Genomic DNA, 20,658 nt, shown 5'->3' with positions numbered 1-20,658 from the left:
CAAGTCTGTTAGGAAGTAGCAATGGAAAGTTATAGCATTAACTGAGTATTAAGGCAGCTGAAATTTCTAGATGTTCTGTGGAGCAAGTGGGTAACACTACTAATGCCAATTCAGTCCTTAATTAAAAAAATATATAATTTAGATTAGATTCAACTTTATTGTCATTGCACAGGTACAGGTACAAGGCAACGAAATGCAGTTTAGGTCTAACCAGAAGTGCATAAGCAGCAAGTGCAGGATAAATAATGGCTTCCATAAATACAGGACATGGGTTCTACTGAATAAGTATAGAGATGAATACTATTATAAACAGAATAATATAATATATACAAAACAAAAAATGCCTTCTAAAAAATAAGAAAAAAAAAATATAGTGTTTTAAGTGAATAATTGCTTATTTTGAGCAAAATAGTCTGCCAGTGCAGCAAGCAAATGAGACTTGGTAAGATTTCTTAAAACAAGAACATAATATCCAAGTAGTAAGCATCACAAAAAATTTAAGTCAAGTAGAAAAATCTATTTTTCTTTTACTTGTTAAGATTTTTGCTCTTATTTTAAGCAATGTATTCTCATTTATTAGTCATTATTGCTTAGAATTAAATGCCCTCTAACCAATTATTGCTCAAAACAAGCAAACAACAGGCTTAAAAACAAGGCAAATGTACTTGATACCAGTTCATTTAAAGGCTTAAAACAATTTTCTTTTTTTTTAGCTAGAATTAATTTCATTATTTAGGTGTAGTGAATGTACGGGAAAAATACACTTGACAAAAACTTCAAAATGTTTTTTTATTAATATTTTAGCAAAAATGTCACAGAATTAAGCGAAAAATTGGGTCAGTTCTTAAAACAGGTTAATATGGATTGTCTTATGTCTTGAAACAAGTAAAAATGTACTCACAGTCTAAATGTTAACGCGACTCAGTCCGCAATATGTGCTATTTTAAGAAAAAAAGCTGCTCAGAATTAGTTGTATTATCTAGTTAGGATAAAAAAAATGAATTTTCTTAAAACAAGTCAAATATCTTAACAATATTTAGTCTTACTAAGAAAATACATTGAAAAACAAGTGTAATAAGACCAAAATGCTGAATTCAAGTTTATTACACTTGTATAGATTTTCCTTTTTTGCAGTGTAGATAACTAGTGTTATGAACTATATTTACAGCTGGATAATTATAGGTGGATATTATTATAAAAAGGGTTTTTTACAGTTATGTACAATAGCATATATACAGATTGATTTTACTATAAAACTAATAAGTAAAGTTTGGACAGAAGCTATCTAAATTAAAGTGCAGTGGAAGGTAATTATATATTAAAGTTAAAGTACGTTATTGCAAATGTTCTTTAACTGTAATTTAATGACTTTTAATGATTTTTAATGACCTGCGGAAACACTGCTCACCAACACATCCCCATGGAGACGATGGACAACTTCTGAGCACATTCTGGTAACATATTGAAAGTTTTTTTTCTGAATATCTTTGTCTATTTCAATTAAATTATTGTACTTTAACCACCAAAACATTAGGAATTAAAACTTAACTTAAAACTTCAGAAAAAAAGGTTTGCTGGTACTGGTGTATACTGTATTTGATGTTATTACTAAATATTTTAATTTTTTGCCCTACAATGAAAACAGAACATAAACACAGACACATTCCAGCTGCTGACCTTTAAATTATTTAATAATTTATTTACTTTACAGGATTATTAGAAACATTTAGGGAGGGTTTGCATTTCCTCACTCTTCTGTTCGGAGTCTGGATCATCTTCTGTTCTTTGAAATTTCCTCCTAATCCAGAAAAAAAAAAATATCTGCTAGAGTCTCTTCTGCAGTTTTATAGAAAAAAAAACTAAATCAAAACAATTTATTTGTTTTTTTTGTCCAACTGTTAAGCTGAAACAGATCCTTTACTATTACCCCAAAGAAAATAAACCAAGCTGTGATGAAATTTGGTCTTGAAAACGTTAAGCTCAGAATTTACTGGGATGGGACAGAAAATAGAAAAACAAAACCGGGCTGCAGATCAGCTCCAAATATTATGTTTTTTCTACCAGAGACATTGTTCGTTTTCTCTTCACATTACAGCAGAAAACAGGTTGAAATTTAAAAGTGCAAATCTGCAAAGGCATCCTCCCACATCCCCCATCTATGCCGCCTTCATTGCTTTATATATGTTCCATCACATCAAATAGAAAATATGACGGCAAATATGATGGATTTTTGTTGTATGACGAACAAAATCCGAATATTAATTTTATCCCTGAAAACAATGTGAAGGTCACAGAAGCCTTAGGGGGGGCGGGGTTTCTGTGTGATGCCTGTAGCTGAATGCGATCAGTTCATTCTAGCTGAAAATGAACAGTCCGCTCTGAGACACACTGGTGCTGTCCGCTCGTGATGAAGCAACACTCAAAACCTCTTGGGATGAAGGTATAACAGGCCGATTTACATCCATGAAGCCATCACAGGGGTTTCCTTCTGTACCTGCTAAAACATAAAAGACATATGAAGTTAGAGTTCTGCAAAAAGTGCATGCATGTAATAAAGACTGATATGAGCAGTTTTATTTAAAGCATGCATTTTGAATGTTTATGTGTGCAGATTTAACAATGCTTTGCTTAGATGCAATGTAGAAAAGTTTCATTTTGAAAAAAAAAAAAAAAAACGATTGAGGATTTGTCTGTGACTGTAAATTTCTTACAGAATAATATCCCTGTACCTTTGGTCAGACTACAACTTCAAACACCAAGCAATGCTAAATGTGGAGATAAGGAACTCATTTCTTTAAATGCATCTGAAATCTGAAAGGTGTGGCAGACACTAGTATTCCACCCCCCGATTCAACGTTTGTTAAACCACCATTTTCTGCTATCCTTTTAGGTTCTTATCAAGCGGGTCTGCACTTGTAGAGATAAAAAGAAATGTTTGCACATTCAACTTTGCAAAATAGCTCAGGTTTAGTCTAGATTTAGTATAGATTAGAAGCATCTGTGAATGTCAATTTTCAAGCCTTACTACAGATCCCTCAGCTGGACTGAGGTCTGGTTCTTTGACAGGGACATTCTATCCCCTGAATATGCATTGCTCTAAACCAGGGGTCACCAACACGGTGCCAGTGGGCACCAAGGTGCCCTCAAGGACCACATGGGGGGCCCTCAGAGTCTTCTAAATTAAGAACAACCCACCAGTGGGCTAAGTTTGAAATTTTATTTAATTTTGTTGCTCCTTTTTTTAATCATATATAGAGATTTCAAAAATGACAATGTCTAAATAAACTTAGAAATTAAAAGAAAAAATAAGAATATGTTGATAATAATGAACAAAGTTTAGGCTAACGCTAACCCTTGCAGCTCATGGGTCAGTAATGGTCGCCCTTCCTAAGTCTCGGTACCCTTAAAGTGGCCCTCAGCCTTAAAAAGGTTGGTGACCCCTGATCTAAACCATATACAGTATTGTATCCATGGCTGTGTGTGTGGGACTGTTGTCTTATTGAAATCTGAACTTTTCAGCTTTCCCTTCATATGTAGCACCATCCATCTTTACAGAAACTCTGACCCTCTGTGCCTCTCATAAACCGCATCACCATAGAATGATGCTGCCACCGTGTGCACACTTCAACTTGTGGAAGGAAGGGAGGGAGGAAGGAAGTGAGGAAGGAAGCAAGGAAGCGAGCTAGCTCCATGTCTTTAAGTCAGTGCCTAAATGCCATAACCCTAATTTCACTGGTGTTAGAACAAACCTGCTGGTGAAATCAAAAGGCGAGTTTAAATCTGTCAGAATTTTTTTTTTATAATTTTGTTGTTTAACTGTCCACCTGTGACCAGATTTCTCTCTGTCCCTCACCAACACGTCCCCATGGAGACGATGGACATGTCAGAAAAAGTGCGTTCTGAACAAATCTATTTATGTGGGGAAAAACTCAGGCTTATATTTCAAGAAAAGTAGGATTTCAATTCAGATAAAATCCTTTTATCTACTATTTTAAGCATGTTTGTATAATTTCTTGCAGACAATTGAAAAATGTTGTCATCCTCCAAAGGTTAGCATGGGGGGGGGAGGGGGGGTCAATAGATTCATTATCTATAGGCACAAGCTAATAAAGATGGCATTAACCCTTTATAGGGCAAGTTCATGTTTTTGATCACTTGCATACCCCTTACAAATGGAGTCCCTCTCGTCCCTCAGTGAGGTCTAGAAGCACAATATCTATATCCAGCCATTCAGCAAAGATCCTGCTACATGGCTGTACATCTTATTTTGCATTTGACCAATTAGATGAGCCCTTGAATGATAAATTATCTACTGAAAATAAAGTTGAAGAACAGGTAAATCAAGAAAACAAAGATAAAAAGCTAATTGAAAAATTAAAAACTAAAGTTAAAAGTTAATAGGCTTAGTTAACAAATATATTAAGGTTTATCAGTATTAATCCCTCTATGTTGGACCAAAAAATATGTTTCTTTCACTCTCACAGTGTTCTTCATGAATTTCTTATAGGAGCATTTCTGTTATTTTTCTTAATATATTTGGGCAAGTTGGTCTTACCTGACATTAATTTTTGCCATCAAAACATCCCTATTTTTTTTTTTATGTTACAAAGGTAAAAAGGTCTTGTCCGGGATTCAAATAACACTATTGGCTTGAAATTTTTATTTCAAAATATTTCACAGTGTCCTATAAAGGGTTAAAGGTATGTTAATTATTTCTATTTACCTTGTTTAGTTCTGGAAACATTTCTTGAATGACGATGTCCAGCAGCACATAAGTCAGCTGATCAAGGAAGAAAAACATGGGAAACATTAAACCCAAGATGTATTTCAGAAAAGAACAAATAAAAGAATAAATAATGATAAAAATATTTTCTGATAGAAACATTTTTTATGATAATGTCACTGAGTTTTACACCTTTTACCTCCAGAATCCGAAGGTATGTGATATGACCGAGCCTCAAACATGCTGTGAAAACAAACGACGGGGTTTTTCCTGTACCTGTTTGTTGAGAACCGGCTGCTGCAGTCCATCAAAGAGAAGGCGAACTCCTTCATACTTGGCCTCCTCTCCGATACACTTCCCTAAAAAATCTAAAGAAATTTACCCTTTATGCAATTATTTGTCTCGGATGCTGAATAATCAAGAAAAACAACCCCTGGTTGTGAAATAAAGACCTGGAATATAGCTCATCATTTCCTCAAACGTCCTCTTCGCTCGGCTTTGTTTGTCCTGGGCCGAGCGGGGCGGACTGCTCTCGCAGAAAACTGCGTCTGGAACAACATTGGTTCTGTTACCGACAGACATTCTGGAATGAAGGGTTGTAAGACAATCCTCCCTAATGATTCATGGGCAAATCAGAGGCCTTGGTTTTTACCTCTAAGCAGGGTGATGAGTGAGACGAGCCGGTGCTCCTGGACCACCTGGTTCAGTTTAAACTGAAGGTAATAATCTGTATAGGCCTCCAGGGTGTTCTTGAACAGGATTCTGCCGCCCATTAACAAGTGATGCAACCAGTCAGGGATATGAAACACGACCCGCCCTGCCGCAGTGATGCAGAAAATATTTTGTCAGGACTGAAAACAAGGAGATAATGTAAGACAGTAGCTCTCTCTTTTACAGTACATCAATAACCATGTAATAACATTATAATAACATAGCAAGACACACTATATTACCTGGTAACAGGAAAAAAAAACTACTTTTTTTGGTATATACCCCAAAAATAAGGTATATATGCAGGCAATTACCTGCATGTAATTATTTACAGTTGCAGGTTACTATGTAACAATGGATACTTTTGGTGGGTAATTATTATTTATTTTTATATATTTTTCACAAATCAAAATAGAAACTCAGAATACATAAGATTTTTTTTTTACATTTTAACTTTCACATTTCAGGGAGTCAATATTTGTAAAATCATACATCACTGTCTTTGTTGGATAACAGTATTCTTTCCAAAGACTGAAGATTCAAAATATTTTCTATATTCCTTCCATAGTTTTGCACACAAAGCTTGTCTAGTATTATAAGAATGGACTTGGCAGTTCTGAACAAAATAATTCTTGAAACTATCACGAGACTGACCTTGTTTTATCATAAAAACAAAGGTACATGTTTGATAAATATTAATTTCATAAATATTCAACAGCTGTAATTTGGAGAAAAGGGGAGCAATAGCTAGATCAAATTTAGAAAATGTTGCTAAACGAACTAAAGTTTTTTGGAAAAGTAGGATTTTTTTAAGATAACTAGGAAATGTACTTGCCCAAACAATACATCACTTTATTGTGAACAAAATTTCTAATCCTTCTCAAAATACCTGGAGATTTAGTGACTTTTTTTGCAGACTGTACCAATTTGTTCTCCCCCAAGGAGTTTGTCAAGTTGATTATTTACCATAACAGTTTCTAATATTGGCCACCACCTCCCAACGGCTTAGAAAGTAAATTGTAACTTGTGATCAGGTAAATAAAGCATTATAAAACTGAACTAAACTTACATATAAATAGGAGTTTAGTTAAGAATATTGGCTTGCTGTATTCTAGGTTTGGTTTTCTTTTATATGCCAAGTAATAAACTGCATTTTACTACATAATAACACATTATTAATTACTTATTTACCTGTAAATAACGGTATGACATCTAAGAAGTCTGACTTTATCTTGTCTGCCTAAAATTTGAGGCACAGCATTTACCCAAATTCTCCATAAAGTGTTTCTTGTTACCTAGTAATATAGCGTAACTTGCTATGTTATTACATGGTTATTGATGTACTGTAAAATAAAGCGGTACCAGACATTTAATATGTTGCATTGTTTTAAAATGTAGCTGCATTATAAAGGTGAGCTTCCTTTTTCACTCGTCCTCATCTTTATAAAATATGCCTGACGCAGAAGAGCAGAGATCATCATTTCCAGCTTTATTTCAGGGTTCCCATGAGTTTACACACGCCTTTTAAATTACCAGGTTTATTTTTCAATCAGTTAAAGGAAAGTGTCTCATTTCTGTTATCCCACTGTTCCATATTTTCTCAAATTATTGAAAAAACCCTTAACTGATTTTAGGATTCAATCTTTTTACTACTATATTAATCATTTGGCCCATGGCATTATAAATACAGCTGTGCATTTTTATGCTGATGATTTCATAATTTACTTTCATGCAAAATCAGTTGCCTTTGTTTTATTGAGCACCTGCTTTTAGCACCATTCGGTCTCAGTTTTTACAACTAAAGTCAAGTTATTTTCCCAAAAAAAAAGGTTTCCTCACCTCCTACTGCTTAGTGACTTTGTATCATCCTATAAATATTTAGCATCACTTTAAATAAAAATTATACCTCTAAGGTCCACATTGAAAACCTGCTAAATATGCGTAAACTAAGTTTCTTTTTCTTCAAAATAAATCTTTTTTTTTCTCATACAATGCCAGGAAACTGCTGCTTTCTGCCAATTTCATGAGCCACTTAGATTTTTGAAGATATTGTTTAAATTAACGTCTCTGCCGATGTTCTGTCAGACCAGCATACCCATAGTCAATACACACGCAAGACGTCAGATTAGCATTCATCCCTTTAGTTTTGTATGAAAAATAGACTTTAAACTACCTCGACGGGTGTGTATCCTTTTAATCATGTACAAAAAACAAACAATTTCAGGTCAGATCGCCATACGCTTAAAAAAACACCAGAAACTAAGTAATTAAATCGTTTTTTTGTACATGATTAAAGGGATACACGCCTGTCGAGGTAGTTTTAAGTCTATTTTTCATACAAAACAAAAGGGATAAACAGGTATTGACTACTAGCCTTGTGAGACCATCCTGATCTCGCGAGCTTTTGCGTTGAAGAAAATTTGGAGCCGTTCACCAAACGGACGTCCAATCAGCGTTGGCTTTGAGGCGGGTTGAGGTGTGACGCAACGAGAAGCGCGACAGTTCAGTCTAAAGAACATGGCGGCTTCAGCCGATGAAACTAGCGTTAGCGTGGCTATCGAGCAAGTTTTATCAGAATTACAGAGTATTTCTTCACTGAAAGAAGAGCAAAACACTGCTCTCTCCCTATTTCTAAAGGAGTGCCAAGCCATCCTAAAGCTAGTTTCGACCTCTTGTATCCTGGATCTCGTTCTTTCGGTCATGATACAGATTTCATGACCATAGATGAGGGTAGGAGCGTAGACCTATCGATAAAGCGAGAGCTTTTCCTTCTTGTCACTCCTTCCTCTGAAGGAGTGACTCGAGGCCATACGCCAGTGGGCCCACCACCCGCAGGGGGAACCATTAAGGACTGGTTAAGGAGCTAGAGGCCTCAGCGGCCTGATCCAGAGAGCTACTGGGGTAGAAATGCATAGTCAGTACATGACATTGGTAGCCTCGTGAGACCATCCTGATGTCGCGAGCTTTCAAGGTTTCACTCGCTAATCAGTCTGGAGACTCTCCGTTGAAGAAAATTTGGATCCGTTCACCAAACCAACGTCCAATCAGCGTTGGCTTTGAGGCAGGTTGAGGTGTGACGCAATGAGAAGCGCGACAGTTCAGTCTAAAGAACATGGCGGCTTCAGCCGATGAAACTAGCGTTAGCGGGGCTATCGAGCAAGTTTTATCGGAATTACAGAGTATTTCTTCACTGAAAGAAGAGCAAAACACTGCTCTGGAGGCTTTTCTCAGAGGAAAAGATGTTTTTGCTCTTCTCCCGACTGGTTTTGGCAAGAGTAGCCTGGCTGTTAGAACGTCATATGCTTCGTTGATCTGATTGGTTTATTTGGCCCGTCTATCACCAACATAGGCCAATCAGCTAACCAGTATTTTCGCCCCTTCCCAAAATTACTTCAATGGAAGGTTTCCAGATGGATATGCGGAGCAAATCCATCTGGTGGAGTCAGGTTAATTGATTACGGGTATACTGATCTGTCAGAACACCGGCTCGTTGGGCATGTTGGACACTGTGTATCACCAAGCTCTCAGGTTCATCACAGGCTGTACTGGTACACATTCATTTATTAATCCCTTCTTCAGCTGGTGCCACCCAATTTCTCATGTTATATCTTACAGGAACAGCAGAGCCCTCGCTACCAGGATCTTATCACTTTCAGAGTTTTGAACTTAACAGTAGAGCGTTCTCCTACTCTGGTTCATCCTGAAGTCAGTCCATCTGGACTTAAAAGTTTCATTGAAAGGTTTGGGAAAAACATTTATAGGTGCTTTGCTTTTCAATAATGTATGTATTCTGAATTGATTTGTTTGTACTGTGTATTGTATTATTACCGTCTTTCCACTGTTAACTGTTATGTTTAGTAAAACAAGGCTCTCTTGTAGGTCTTAAGAGATCTTCCTGCCTAACCTCTCAAAACCCACAGTTTTAAAGCATTTACAACTAATAAGTCGGAATGCATTAAAAAATGTTAACCAATATTGACATGTAACACATCATTGGAAAGCTTAGATTCTCCACAATTCAACTGCCAAGTTCATTTTATGGACACAGTGAGCACAATTAACACAGATACAGCAGCATGTCAAAATGTAAGCATGATAAAGCAGCCAGAAATAAGCAAGCATGTCTTTATTACTGCTGTTAAAAAAGACCTATTATTTTTGAGAATAAAAAAACAACTTTGAGTCATGTTTGAACTGATGCAGCTTGGACTGTGTTTTACTCCCCCAATTTACTTGTATATATTCAGAAACTAGAAGGTGATAGCTTTTAAATCAAACATGTAATTTGGGCTTACAGTTCCTAAGTTATTTGCTTTGAAAAATAGGTGAGAATTTCCCAAAATGAGATGGATGTTAAGAGGCTAAATAGAGGATCGGATAAACCAATAAAAACACAAAATTTTATTTATATTAAATTAGATTTTTTTTTTTTTTTACTCTGTGAACTATGGCTTTAGCCAAAGTTACACAAGGTAACTTTTGACCCAAATATTAACTTGAGATTATATTAAGCAAATTACTTTTTTCTATCATTATTCATTATCTCTGCAAGCTGCCCTTCTAAAAGAAAAAACTCAACTGTGTAACTGGAGAGGGTTTGACTGGTCACTGAATGAGTCATGTTACCCAGAGTGCATTGCTAGAATGTTCCTCAAATTGCTTCACGTCGCATCGCTCCTGAACGCACCTCTACATGTTAGTATGTCATTTTGGCTGCTGGAAAGGCGTTGGGTCTGAACCTACCTTCAAGATTAAACCTTACAGGTCTAGCAACCCCAGTGGCTAAAAAAATACTTTTAATATAGTTAAATCTAATTCTCTATAAATAATTTCAGGTGTGACAACTTCAAGACAATTAACTTGAATAAAAGTCATTTTTCTAGCCAAATTATTTGTTTCAAGATGTGCTTAATATTTACCTAGAACTTTCCAGCCTTTTAATTTGAGTCTCTTTTTCCAAGTTGCTGTTTAATATGATTCTTGTTTTAAATGCAGAAAAGGTACTTTGCTTATTCATCTTGGTGCTGCGATGTTAACAGGACATAAATCTGCAATTTGACCTTTTGTATGCATGGGTCTGGATGAGAGGGTTTCAGGTGGTATGTTTAATGTGGGCTATGCTTGGTCAAAACTTTTCCTTAATTGTCAAATATGTAATTAGCGTTTGTGTCATTGCTACCTAAATCCTAAGGGAAAACTACATGGAGAATATATAAATGACTGAAACAAATATTTTAACCATCAGAATAACTCAAAGTCACTGTGTGAAGCTGAACTCAATGCAATCAGCTGCTGATTTCTAAGTTAAATGCCACAATACTCTTATCAATTGTAGGCCAGGGGTTCCTGGATTGAACAGGTGCCGTTAAGCAGAGTGTTTAAATAGCTCTTAAGATCATTTTGTCTTCCACGGCGTGCCAAAATGAAGATATGCCAAATTCTAGAAGCGCATTTAAAGGGGGGAAACCCGGTGCTTCAAAGCCTTTTGTCCAGATGTTCTCCACACTGAGATTTCAGGACAGCAGGACCCTTCAGCAGATAAGAGAAACGCACATTTGAACGCGGATCTCTGTGGAGCACTTCTTCCAGGATATTGCATACGAGATATGTACCTGAGTGAAGCTGGCATCCCCAACTTTTCCAAATGAAACCATCAATTTCGGCTACATTAGCGCCGTTACCATTATATGGATATGAATGAAAAATTCCAGAGGTCACCAAGGATCAACCAGCCCTCTCACCTTCTTCAATAAAAAAAAAAAATAATGGTGTCACTCAATTCAGCTTTGTTTGTGCAGCAGAGATGTTATTTGTGCTGCTGATTGCAGCTCTTAAATGCATCACAGTTAAATGGTTGAAGTCTGACCCTCCAACATACAAAATGTGGATTGAAAAGGTCTGGGAAATCTATTATATGGAACAAATAACTTATTGCCTGAGCTTTCAAAAAGACATATTTGTTAATAGGTGGAAACCGGCCATGACCATATTAATGCAGTAAAACTTTTTTTGTTGTTGTTTTTTTTTTCATTGTATTCTATTCCATTTATATTGTAATTTTTTATATTTACTTATTTTCTATTTAATTTTTATTCCATTGGTGCTGCTTATTTAATTACTAACTACATTTATGTTTGTAAGTTACTTATGTTTAACCATGTGACCTACTTTACTTGTAAGCCTAACTTGTTGTATATACTTTCAAAGTTATGCCTGTGTAAGTTGCAAAAATGTAAATAAAAATTAAGTGAAAAAAAAAGCGGAACAAACTACATTTTTGCTGCACAAACCACTACAAGTTCACACATTAATGACAAATGATGGCGTCCTGAAGATATGGCATTTGTTTTTTAAGGTTTCCCTTGGCTCAGTTTGTTGGTAAATATAGCCTATATGTCATTCCAAAAAAATGAAAAAACAATCCACTGGACTTTGTTTCCAAGTTTGAAGACATTTCGCTTCCCATCCAGGAAGCTTTTTCAATTCAAAATGTCAGAAATAGCGTTGAGTTCAAGGATTTATAGAGTGCACTGGAAAAAAATCAAAATCTAGATAAGTATTTTTTTTTCTTAAAATAAGTGCATTTGTTCTTGAATCGAGGAGGTCAAAATGACCTTTTGCCAATAGAACAAGACAATTTACATTTAAATTAAGAAAATACAATTGTGTTGTTTTATTTTACCGTATTTTCACGACTATAAGGCGCACTTAAACGTCTTTTTTTTCCCTCAAAATGTGCGGTGGGCCCTTTGGTGCAGTGCGCCCTATGTGTGTTGTAACTGCGACTTTTGAGACCACCTCATTGAGGAGATGATGAAAGAGTGGCTGAATGTAAGGAGACCAGGTGTTTTTTTTCCCACACATCACCATCGCTGTTAATATGTAACTCCATGCGTGCCCATCTCACAGCTGATGTGAAAAACATGGGGAAACAAATTAACGCTGTGCTCGCTGTTCAACCGCTCGACATCGTGTGAACCGGACCCAGCAGGTGCAGCAGAAGCAGCGAGTTTACATGCAAAGTCAATGGTTGACGCGCGTATAGGTGCAGCAAAAGGTCCCGCAGCGCGTTTTGAGCAGCAGGAGCGTTTAAGCATCTGCCAACGCGCTGCTGCTGCTCGAGATGGAAAAATTAAAGTTTTTCTGCTGGACGCGCCGCATCAACCAATCAGAGAAGCTGATCTGGGAGCTGACAGCGAGACAGACACAGCGCTCTGATGACATTAACGCAATGAAAAAGGCTGGAGATGATGAAAGGGAGGTGTATGTGAGGAGACCAGGTGGTTTTTTCCACGCATCACCATCGCTGCGTGCCCATCTCACAGCCGATGTGAAAAAAAAAGGTGAATCAAATGGATGCTGTGCTCGCCGTTATCTCGGGGGTCTGACAAAGGAACTTCAACCGCTCGACATCGGTGTGAAGCGGCCGTTCAAAGTAAGGCTGCGAGCGGCGTGGGAGTGATGGATGACAGACGGAGACCACAGTTTCAGGATAAGTGGAAGGCAGCGCCGGGCAAGTTACGCCACCGTTTGCGGATGGATTGTAGATGCTTGGACTAACGTGTCTGCTGGCTCTGTTGTTCGCAAAAGCCAGCATTATTTCTGAGGAGCTGCGCTGCACGGAAAGTGACTCTGACAGCGAAGAAGGAGAAATTGGCATGTCTGATTTAGCGCAGCTGTTTAATTCAGAAACAGAGGATGATGACTTTGATGGGTTTGATTAATACTTTGTAATAAATACATGAATAAAGCACAATCATACTCAGTTTTGCTCCCGCTCTATTTTTCTACCTGAAAACTTAATTCAACAGCAGCCTCTGGGCCGGGTCTCCTCCGGTTTCACCGCGGTGGCTGGCAGGTGTTTTTCATCTAAATAATCTAAATCTTGCAGCTATATTTGCTGTGATCAGTGGGAATAAAGTAGTTTTAATATGTTTTTAAGTGAGAAAGGCCACCTGAAAACTTAATAATTGCAGTCAGTTCATCCAGATTATCTATTTCTGTCGGAGGCGCTCAGACCCCCACATACCAGCGGTGCGCCGACAGTAAATCCCTTCATCAGCAGCCTCTAGGCCGGGTAGCCTCCAGGTTCACCGCGGCTGCTGGCAGGTGTTTTTCATCTAAATAATTTTAGCTGCAGGTACCAGGATACCGGTAATAAAAGCGAACAAATTCCGTCGGCAGGTTTCAGGATTTTAAGTTGATTTAGGAGTAATCACAGCGCTGTGTCATCTGCGATGTGTCTGTCTCACGGCCAGCTGCCAGGTTTGATTAATACTTTGTAATAAATACATGAATAAAGCACAGTCATACTCAGTTTTGCCCCCGCTGTATTTTTAAATACGCAGTAGAGGTATTTAAAGGTAGTAGAGGATATGTACCTGTATATAAAAAACGCGCCCTATAGTCCGGTGCGCCTTATGTGTGTGTTAAATACAGAAATGGGACACATAACTGAGAGTGCGACTTTTAGTACGGTGCGACTTATGGTCGTGAAAATACGGTAAGTGCATTTTATCTAATTATCTTATTTTAAGAGTAAAAATATTCATTCCATTGGCCAATCATTTATTTACCTACTCAAATTAAGGGTAAATACACTTAATTTAAGACATTTTTACATATTTCTAGATCGTTTTTCCAGTGTGGGTCCAAGCCAAGCCAAGCCATGTTTTGACTTAGAAAACATGCAAACTGAACCTGACCAGTGGGTCCACCCCATTGGAATGTGGGTCGTTTAGTTTCTTTGTTAACCTGTAATACCCCATACCTGTCTATGTCTCTGAAAGGCCTTCTTACATCACTGAGAATGCATATAAACATATATTCAGACTATATCTAAGTCCCTTATTTTTATTTATTTTGTTTTTTACAGTTTATGTAAATATCCGGTTGTGATGGAAAGCTTTAACCAACATCTGCTTTCACTTACCCACATACATTAAATAATCATAGACCCCTTCGACTGTAATCATCTCCATGAAGTAGTTCTGGTTGTGTCTCTTCTCTGTCACCTCTGAGCGGTTGGCGTTGTTTTTGAAAAGATCATTGAAGAGCTGAAAGAGATTTTAGACCAGGAATAACCAATTAAAAATTAGCGGGGTCCGAATAAAGAAAATTAACAACCAGTAAAGGTGCAGAGACTTTTTAATTATAATCTGTTACTTTAAACAGAATTTAACACTGAAATAAAATTAGATGTTTATGCATCCATGTTATACATTTCATTTTTAAATAAAAAAATAGAAAAAAAAATAACTGATTTTTTTCTATTTTAAAATCTAAAGCATTTGTTTAAGTAGAGAACAACAATCTTTCAGTTTGGTTTATAGACAATTTCCTGATTCACGTATTTTATAAATCCCCTGAACTGACCGTTTTGTTGTTTTGTTTTTTTTTTCTTTCTTTTTTTTTTCTTAAAGCTACAGTGTGTAATAATTACGGGGATATACAGTCAGAAATGTAATATATTATACATAACTATGTTATTTTATCATCATCTACGAGCTCAGCCTCTTAACCTTAATATTTGCGTTGCCTTAGAATTCGTTATTTATAATTACATAGGAGCGGGTCTCCCAGCCATGGAGGCAGACATCTTTGCGATACGGCAGCGCAGAGCCAACAAACTAGCGATTGCAAAGCAAAGCAGCTCACCAAAACGTCACAACGATGTAGAAAAAAATAACGGGTATATTTATTATCTTAAGTCTACATGAAATCTATACCCTACACAGACTAATGAAATACTATCTGTAAAATTATCTATGTAAACAAACCTCATCACTTGAGAAGGTAGGTGATGCGGACGTCGTGGAAGACATTTTGTCCTGTAACGCTCGCGGTACTGTTGGGGGGCAGAAGCGTTGGGGGGGAGATGTTCATGTTGCTGCAGTCTGCAGTCTGGACGTTAGATGTCGCTAAAAGTTACACACTGTAGCTTTAATGTTGGCAGTGGGCTTTAGGCTGCCCTGCAAGGCTTTAAACCTGGGTTTGAATGGAGACTAAGCTATTCTCAAGCACATATCAAGGTGCTCATTTTGAGCCTGGATCCAGATTTATTTTTGATTCTGTTCATGGTGGAGAATCCTGCTTCACAGCAGCAGGTTGAGCCAAACATACTCTAAATGTGCAGGGTCATCTTTGAGCACAATTTCACTTTTCTTCCACCAGTTCACCGCAGTTCTTCCAGCAGTCCACACTTTCTCTGCTCTCTTTTTCTCATGGTCTTCTCCTTCTTTCCCATCACCCGGCTTGCCACAGGTTTGCCTGCTGTGTCTAAAAGTAGCAGCAGCAGCAACCCTGACTGACAGCTCATTGGCTCATTTGGATCACGTGCAGCCTCCGCTCCGGAGGGCTTTACCGTGTTACCAGGGGAAAAAGCGCAAGTGAAATTTGACACCGTCATCGGACAACATGTGGTAATTTATTAAAGTTTTCCATCCGATTGGGTCCGGATTAGCCAGCAGGTGGATCCGGATCCAGACCCCGATCTGCTAATCCGCGACCTCTGTTTTAGATTGAAGTTATAAACCAAGGTTCTTCTAACTCCTGGATCGACCTCTTGGGAAGTAACTAATGAATTTCTAACAAAGTTGGCCTTAATATGTAACTAGTACTGTTTCAAAATTAGTCTTTTAAGCTTCAAGTTCCTGGCATAAAAATTTATTTATTACAACAGTTCTGATAAAAAAAATGACTTTTTGTTTTCAAATACTAGCACTGAATGCAAACATTGAGCTACAGAGTGTATAGTAATAATCTGGCATATCTGAGCTGTGAGAGAAATATCTAAACTCAGCCAGCAACAGCATTATGTGTCTCTGGGAAGCGTTTTCAGAAAGCTTAAAATGTTGACCGCCAACCTTTTTATCGTTTTCTGACGTGGGGCTCAGGATGGTGAGTTCAGGTCGGCTGGGTTTGGGTTTGGGAGATTCACAGGAGTTGAAGAAAGACTGGATGAAAGGCTCCAGGTGCTGCCCTTTCTGAACAGAAAGACATTTCATTTCAAAACATGACACATTATTAAGGAAATATGAGGAGGCAAAATATTCCAGAATGTTCTAGATAAAACATACTGAGAGGATTGTTGTGGACATTGATTAAAACTAAATATAAATAATATGTCATCCACATAATTATTTATTCTAGAATAAATATTCAAATAATCACACATTTAAAAGTCCAGTGAAGCAAAATATTGTGAATTTCTTTCTTTTTTTAGCCTCAACCCAATAAGACAAAGTCAGAGGGCGGGGCCATGGGTGGCTTAACCAATCAGATGACGAATCAAATGTAGCATTTGATTTTTAAGCAGAAATTTTACATATTGTTGAATTATTTATTAAATGTGATGACTTAAAATGTTCTGGATAAATTTAATAATATATATTATGCTTGAATTTTTAAGTTAAAATATTTATTATGAGGTGCTATTTTACCATTTAAAGGGGAACACCGGTTGTTTTACATTGGCCTCTTGATTTTACGTTATTACATCATGTTCTAATCACCCATATCAGTTTTGTGTCATTTTAGACAATTAGACTTTAGACAGATTTTGTCATTTGGTTTACACAAGTGTAAAACAAAAAGAAATTTCGTTTGGAACAGCTCACTGGACAATTTCATCTATTTAAAAGTGCAGCCTTGAAAAAAATAGTCAAAATGACAGTAGATTTACAGTTCTAACTATTTTTTTTTTTACCATTCATTCATTGCTGCTACCACAGATGATCTCGCTCTCGAAATGGAATTGAACGATTCAGATTAGCTCGAATGAATAGAAGGGGTAGAGCGTAGCCGCCTGTGGCCCGGGCTTCCTGTCACAACTCCAGTCCAGCGCACTGATGACGTCATACACACTCTGCTTTTATATAAATATAAAAAATATAACCGCGGATGTCTGGGGGACAGTGATTCACCTACATGCTATGATTGCTGGCGTGCCATAAAGAATAAATGATGAACAGTTTAGTTTGTGCTTTCAAGTCGTTGCCCATAGGAAGACGTTACTTGGATTACAAAACGGAATATCTTCAGAACGGCTCCAAATGACACAAAACTCATATGGGTGAGTAGAACATGATGGAATGATGTAAAATCAAGGGCCCAACGTAAAAAAAACGGTGTTCCCCTTTAATTTTCAGCTAATAATAAAATAATAAATCAAGGACATAAATGCTTCCAAATGAATGTGTATTTTACCTCTTTGATCAGTTTGCTGGGCACAGCCTTTATTATTTTCCCTGTAAAGAGAACAGTTTGTTTGGTGATCTGTGGAACTTCATAATGTGTCATTTTCACCACATCCAGCTCATATAGGATCCCTCTGCTGTCATACCAAGGTTCACATCAGGCAGCATCTTGTCCAGAAACTGGGACTCCATGCTATGAGGAGACAGGAAGTCAGCCAGCAGCTGGCTGTTGCTCAGCTCAGGGTGCTGCAGAAGTCTCTGCAAAGGGCATAGATTCAAGAAAACACACCAGAGGTTAAGATAGATGGTTGATATAATTAACATCTGGGGGTAAAAAATTAAAAGCAGGAATGGTTTCAGGATTAGACTTAGAAGAAGAAATGTTAGTAGTTTTTAATAGCATTTTTGCAATTTACTTGTTTTTCTGTTTTCTTTACTACAGTATAAGATGTCTCTGTTTAGTCCTGTGACAGACTGGCAACCTGTCCAGGGTAGACATCGCACCAGCATTCACCGCAATGCTGTCAGAATAAGCTGGAGAAGATGGCTGAAGTATAAGATGTTACCAATTCTAATTTACTGGTATGAATAACACTGACTTTAATTATCAAGCAGATCAGTTTCAGTAATAACTGAGAATTACCAGCATAAAAAAGAAATTCAAACATTAAGGACATTATTGTAACTATCCTTTCAGATGAGGCCATTTAAAATCATATGCTCCATGATTTCAAAGAAAAAAAGATAATAAATAATGTTGGAATTATGCAAAGCAGATTCATAGTAGATTCTCTTCATACATCTTTGTGGAACTGTTCCTCCTAAACTGCAAGCTTTTGCACAATTGTGCAGATTTGCACACAAGAAAAACTCTGTAGCGTATCAAATAAAATCCAAGATAAACTGTAAATTAATTAGGCCAATACATTTTTTTCTGTGTCATTTTTTATTTGTGTGTCTTTCATTTTTCCCACCCCAGCTGGGATAAAGCGTGACGGAAAATGGACGGATCGATTCATTTTCCCCCTTATGACCAACAATGAAAATATGAGAAACAACAGGTTTTTTTTCCAACACTATTTGTTAAATAATAACAAATGTCGATATTATCTGACATCTCTAATTATTACTTTTCTTTTTTATTCATTAATATTAATCACCAAATTACCATACTTTAATATAATTTATATTAAAAAAGTTTTTAAAAAAACTGCAGTCACAGGACTTTATACTGAATTACAAACTTCCGCACTTTCCATTGGCCAAAATGTGAATGTCTTAATGTGAACAAAAAGTCATGTTTGATAGATGTAACGTCTCATTTCTTTCAGAGCAGGACTCTTACATAAAGCTTACTACACCAAGTTTTATTGGTTTTTTCTGTCGGCCAAATCACATAGATTAAAAGCAAACTAATGAAAATAGCTGCCATCATCTCATATTATTTTAATAAACAAGGTAACTTGCTTTGATCCCGGGTTTATAACAAGTTTAATATCGGAGTGTGGCCTCAGCTTGTTCGTCTGATGTTGCTCATTAAACCCAGGGGGCTTGTGTGTGTCTGCTCAGACTCATGGAAAATTACAGGGATTTAACATGTGGTTTATTTATGAGACAAAAAAAGGGAAATTAAAGCCATCCTTTCATTGAGTGCATGAACATCTTACTGATAAAACACAGAGTTTAATGATTTATGGCTTTAAAAGAATGAGGTTTAAGCTGATAAAAGCAGAACAGCCCATGTTTCACAGTCGTTCTTCTGCACACAGAGCATAATATCATAGATAACCTAGTTGGAAATTTCAGATTTAAAATAAAAGCTTTAAACTCAAGTTAAAGTCCTTCATTTGCACTTGAAAATCAACCTTTAAAGACATTCTAAAAGAATCCAGTTTATGTTTTTTTAATGCAAAATTATACAGTGTAGTTTTTAGTGTCTTGCAATCAAATCTTCTAAATTTCTCCGGCTTGTCTAATATTTTATAGTGAAGTTTTAGACATTTATTTATTTAGATATTAATTTACATGTTTTCATTTATTTTTTACATATACAAATCTAAAGGGTCTGCTGTGGATTGGTCCCCTTTACTCACACAACCCAAAATACAATTTGATGCCAGGCAAAGACAACTTTATAAATAAAGCACTTTAATGACAGCAGACACTGATAGGAGGGCTGAACGAAAGAATTAATGATTGATATAAATAAAAACATTAAAATTCAGAAAGAGACAATGACAACCAAAAGTGGGGAATAAGTCATCAAAGTGAAAATAGATAAATGAAATATAACATTGAGAAGAAGAGCGTTGAAATTGATTAACACCTTATACCGATTTAATAAATGATGCATTTTAGGAAATGCAACTTATAAGTGGAGCTGTTCTGTTTCTGTCCTTAGAGGTTTGCTGGATAACATCAGAGAACGCATGACGGGACAAAAAACTGCTGTTATTAGAAAAGAACGTCTTCTATTTATAAAGCCAATTAAGGGACACAGCAAACATTCACAAGGTGCTCCGGTCAGATCAATCTATGGCAAATGTAACGCCTGAACCCTAACTGTGAAACAAGGTAGTGGCAGCATGATACTGTGGGGATTTTAGGGGCTAAAAAGGAAAGGTTGATGCTGAAAAAAATAGGATGGTGTAGAGGCTCAGCTTGACCCTAAACAGAGATTTAAAGGTTTTGGTTAAATCTATGGAAGTAAATCTGTGTCGCTGGGATTTGAATTAAAAATGCTACTGAAATTTAAATGTTGTATGTTGGTACTTACTGTTTCAGTGTTAAAATATATTCATAACACATTTTTGACCTAAAAAGAAGTTCATCGTCATTATTTCTACACAGTTGAAATTGAATTTGCTATTTTCTCTTCAAGCTAAAAATTCACATTACTATTTCAAAGTGATTAAATTTTCAATACTTATTGTTCATTTTAATTTTGAGTGTTAAAAAAATCTGCATATAAAAAAATTCAACCTTTCAAAATTCAAACTCAATATTTTCAGCCTCTTGAGATTCAAC

The 20,658-nt window shown here is 36.6% G+C and overlaps 1 protein-coding gene across 6 annotated transcripts in view; it reads right to left on the bottom strand.

The window, feature by feature from the left end:
- Positions 1-1,673: 1,673 nt before the first annotated feature.
- LOC119797818 (sorting nexin-14-like) overlaps positions 1,674-20,658 on the bottom strand; it is a 60,596-nt gene continuing 41,611 nt past the window's right edge. For 4 of the 6 annotated variants that reach the window (XM_038307036.1, XM_038307039.1, XM_038307038.1 and 1 more), the window contains 9 exons: positions 17,778-17,889; positions 17,642-17,682; positions 16,300-16,419; positions 14,367-14,490; positions 5,376-5,540; positions 5,176-5,271; positions 5,000-5,091; positions 4,724-4,780; positions 1,674-2,497 (listed from right to left, as the gene is read on the bottom strand). In XM_038307036.1, the coding sequence (XP_038162964.1) occupies positions 2,456-2,497; positions 4,724-4,780; positions 5,000-5,091; positions 5,176-5,271; positions 5,376-5,540; positions 14,367-14,490; positions 16,300-16,419; positions 17,642-17,682; positions 17,778-17,889 (849 nt within the window). In that variant the 3' untranslated portion in view covers positions 1,674-2,455. Of the gene's footprint in view, positions 2,498-4,723; positions 4,781-4,999; positions 5,092-5,175; positions 5,289-5,375; positions 5,541-14,366; positions 14,491-16,299; positions 16,420-17,641; positions 17,683-17,777; positions 17,890-20,658 lie in introns of those variants that run through there. The other 2 variants (XM_038307037.1, XR_005282628.1) reach the window with 2 other exon arrangements.

Source organism: Cyprinodon tularosa, unplaced genomic scaffold (assembly GCF_016077235.1).
Source record: "Cyprinodon tularosa strain WSP-4 unplaced genomic scaffold, ASM1607723v1 ctg6, whole genome shotgun sequence".
Taxonomy (NCBI): Eukaryota; Metazoa; Chordata; class Actinopteri; order Cyprinodontiformes; family Cyprinodontidae; genus Cyprinodon; species Cyprinodon tularosa.
Note: the sequence above shows the minus strand (reverse complement) of the source record. Positions and strands in the feature narration are given on the sequence as shown.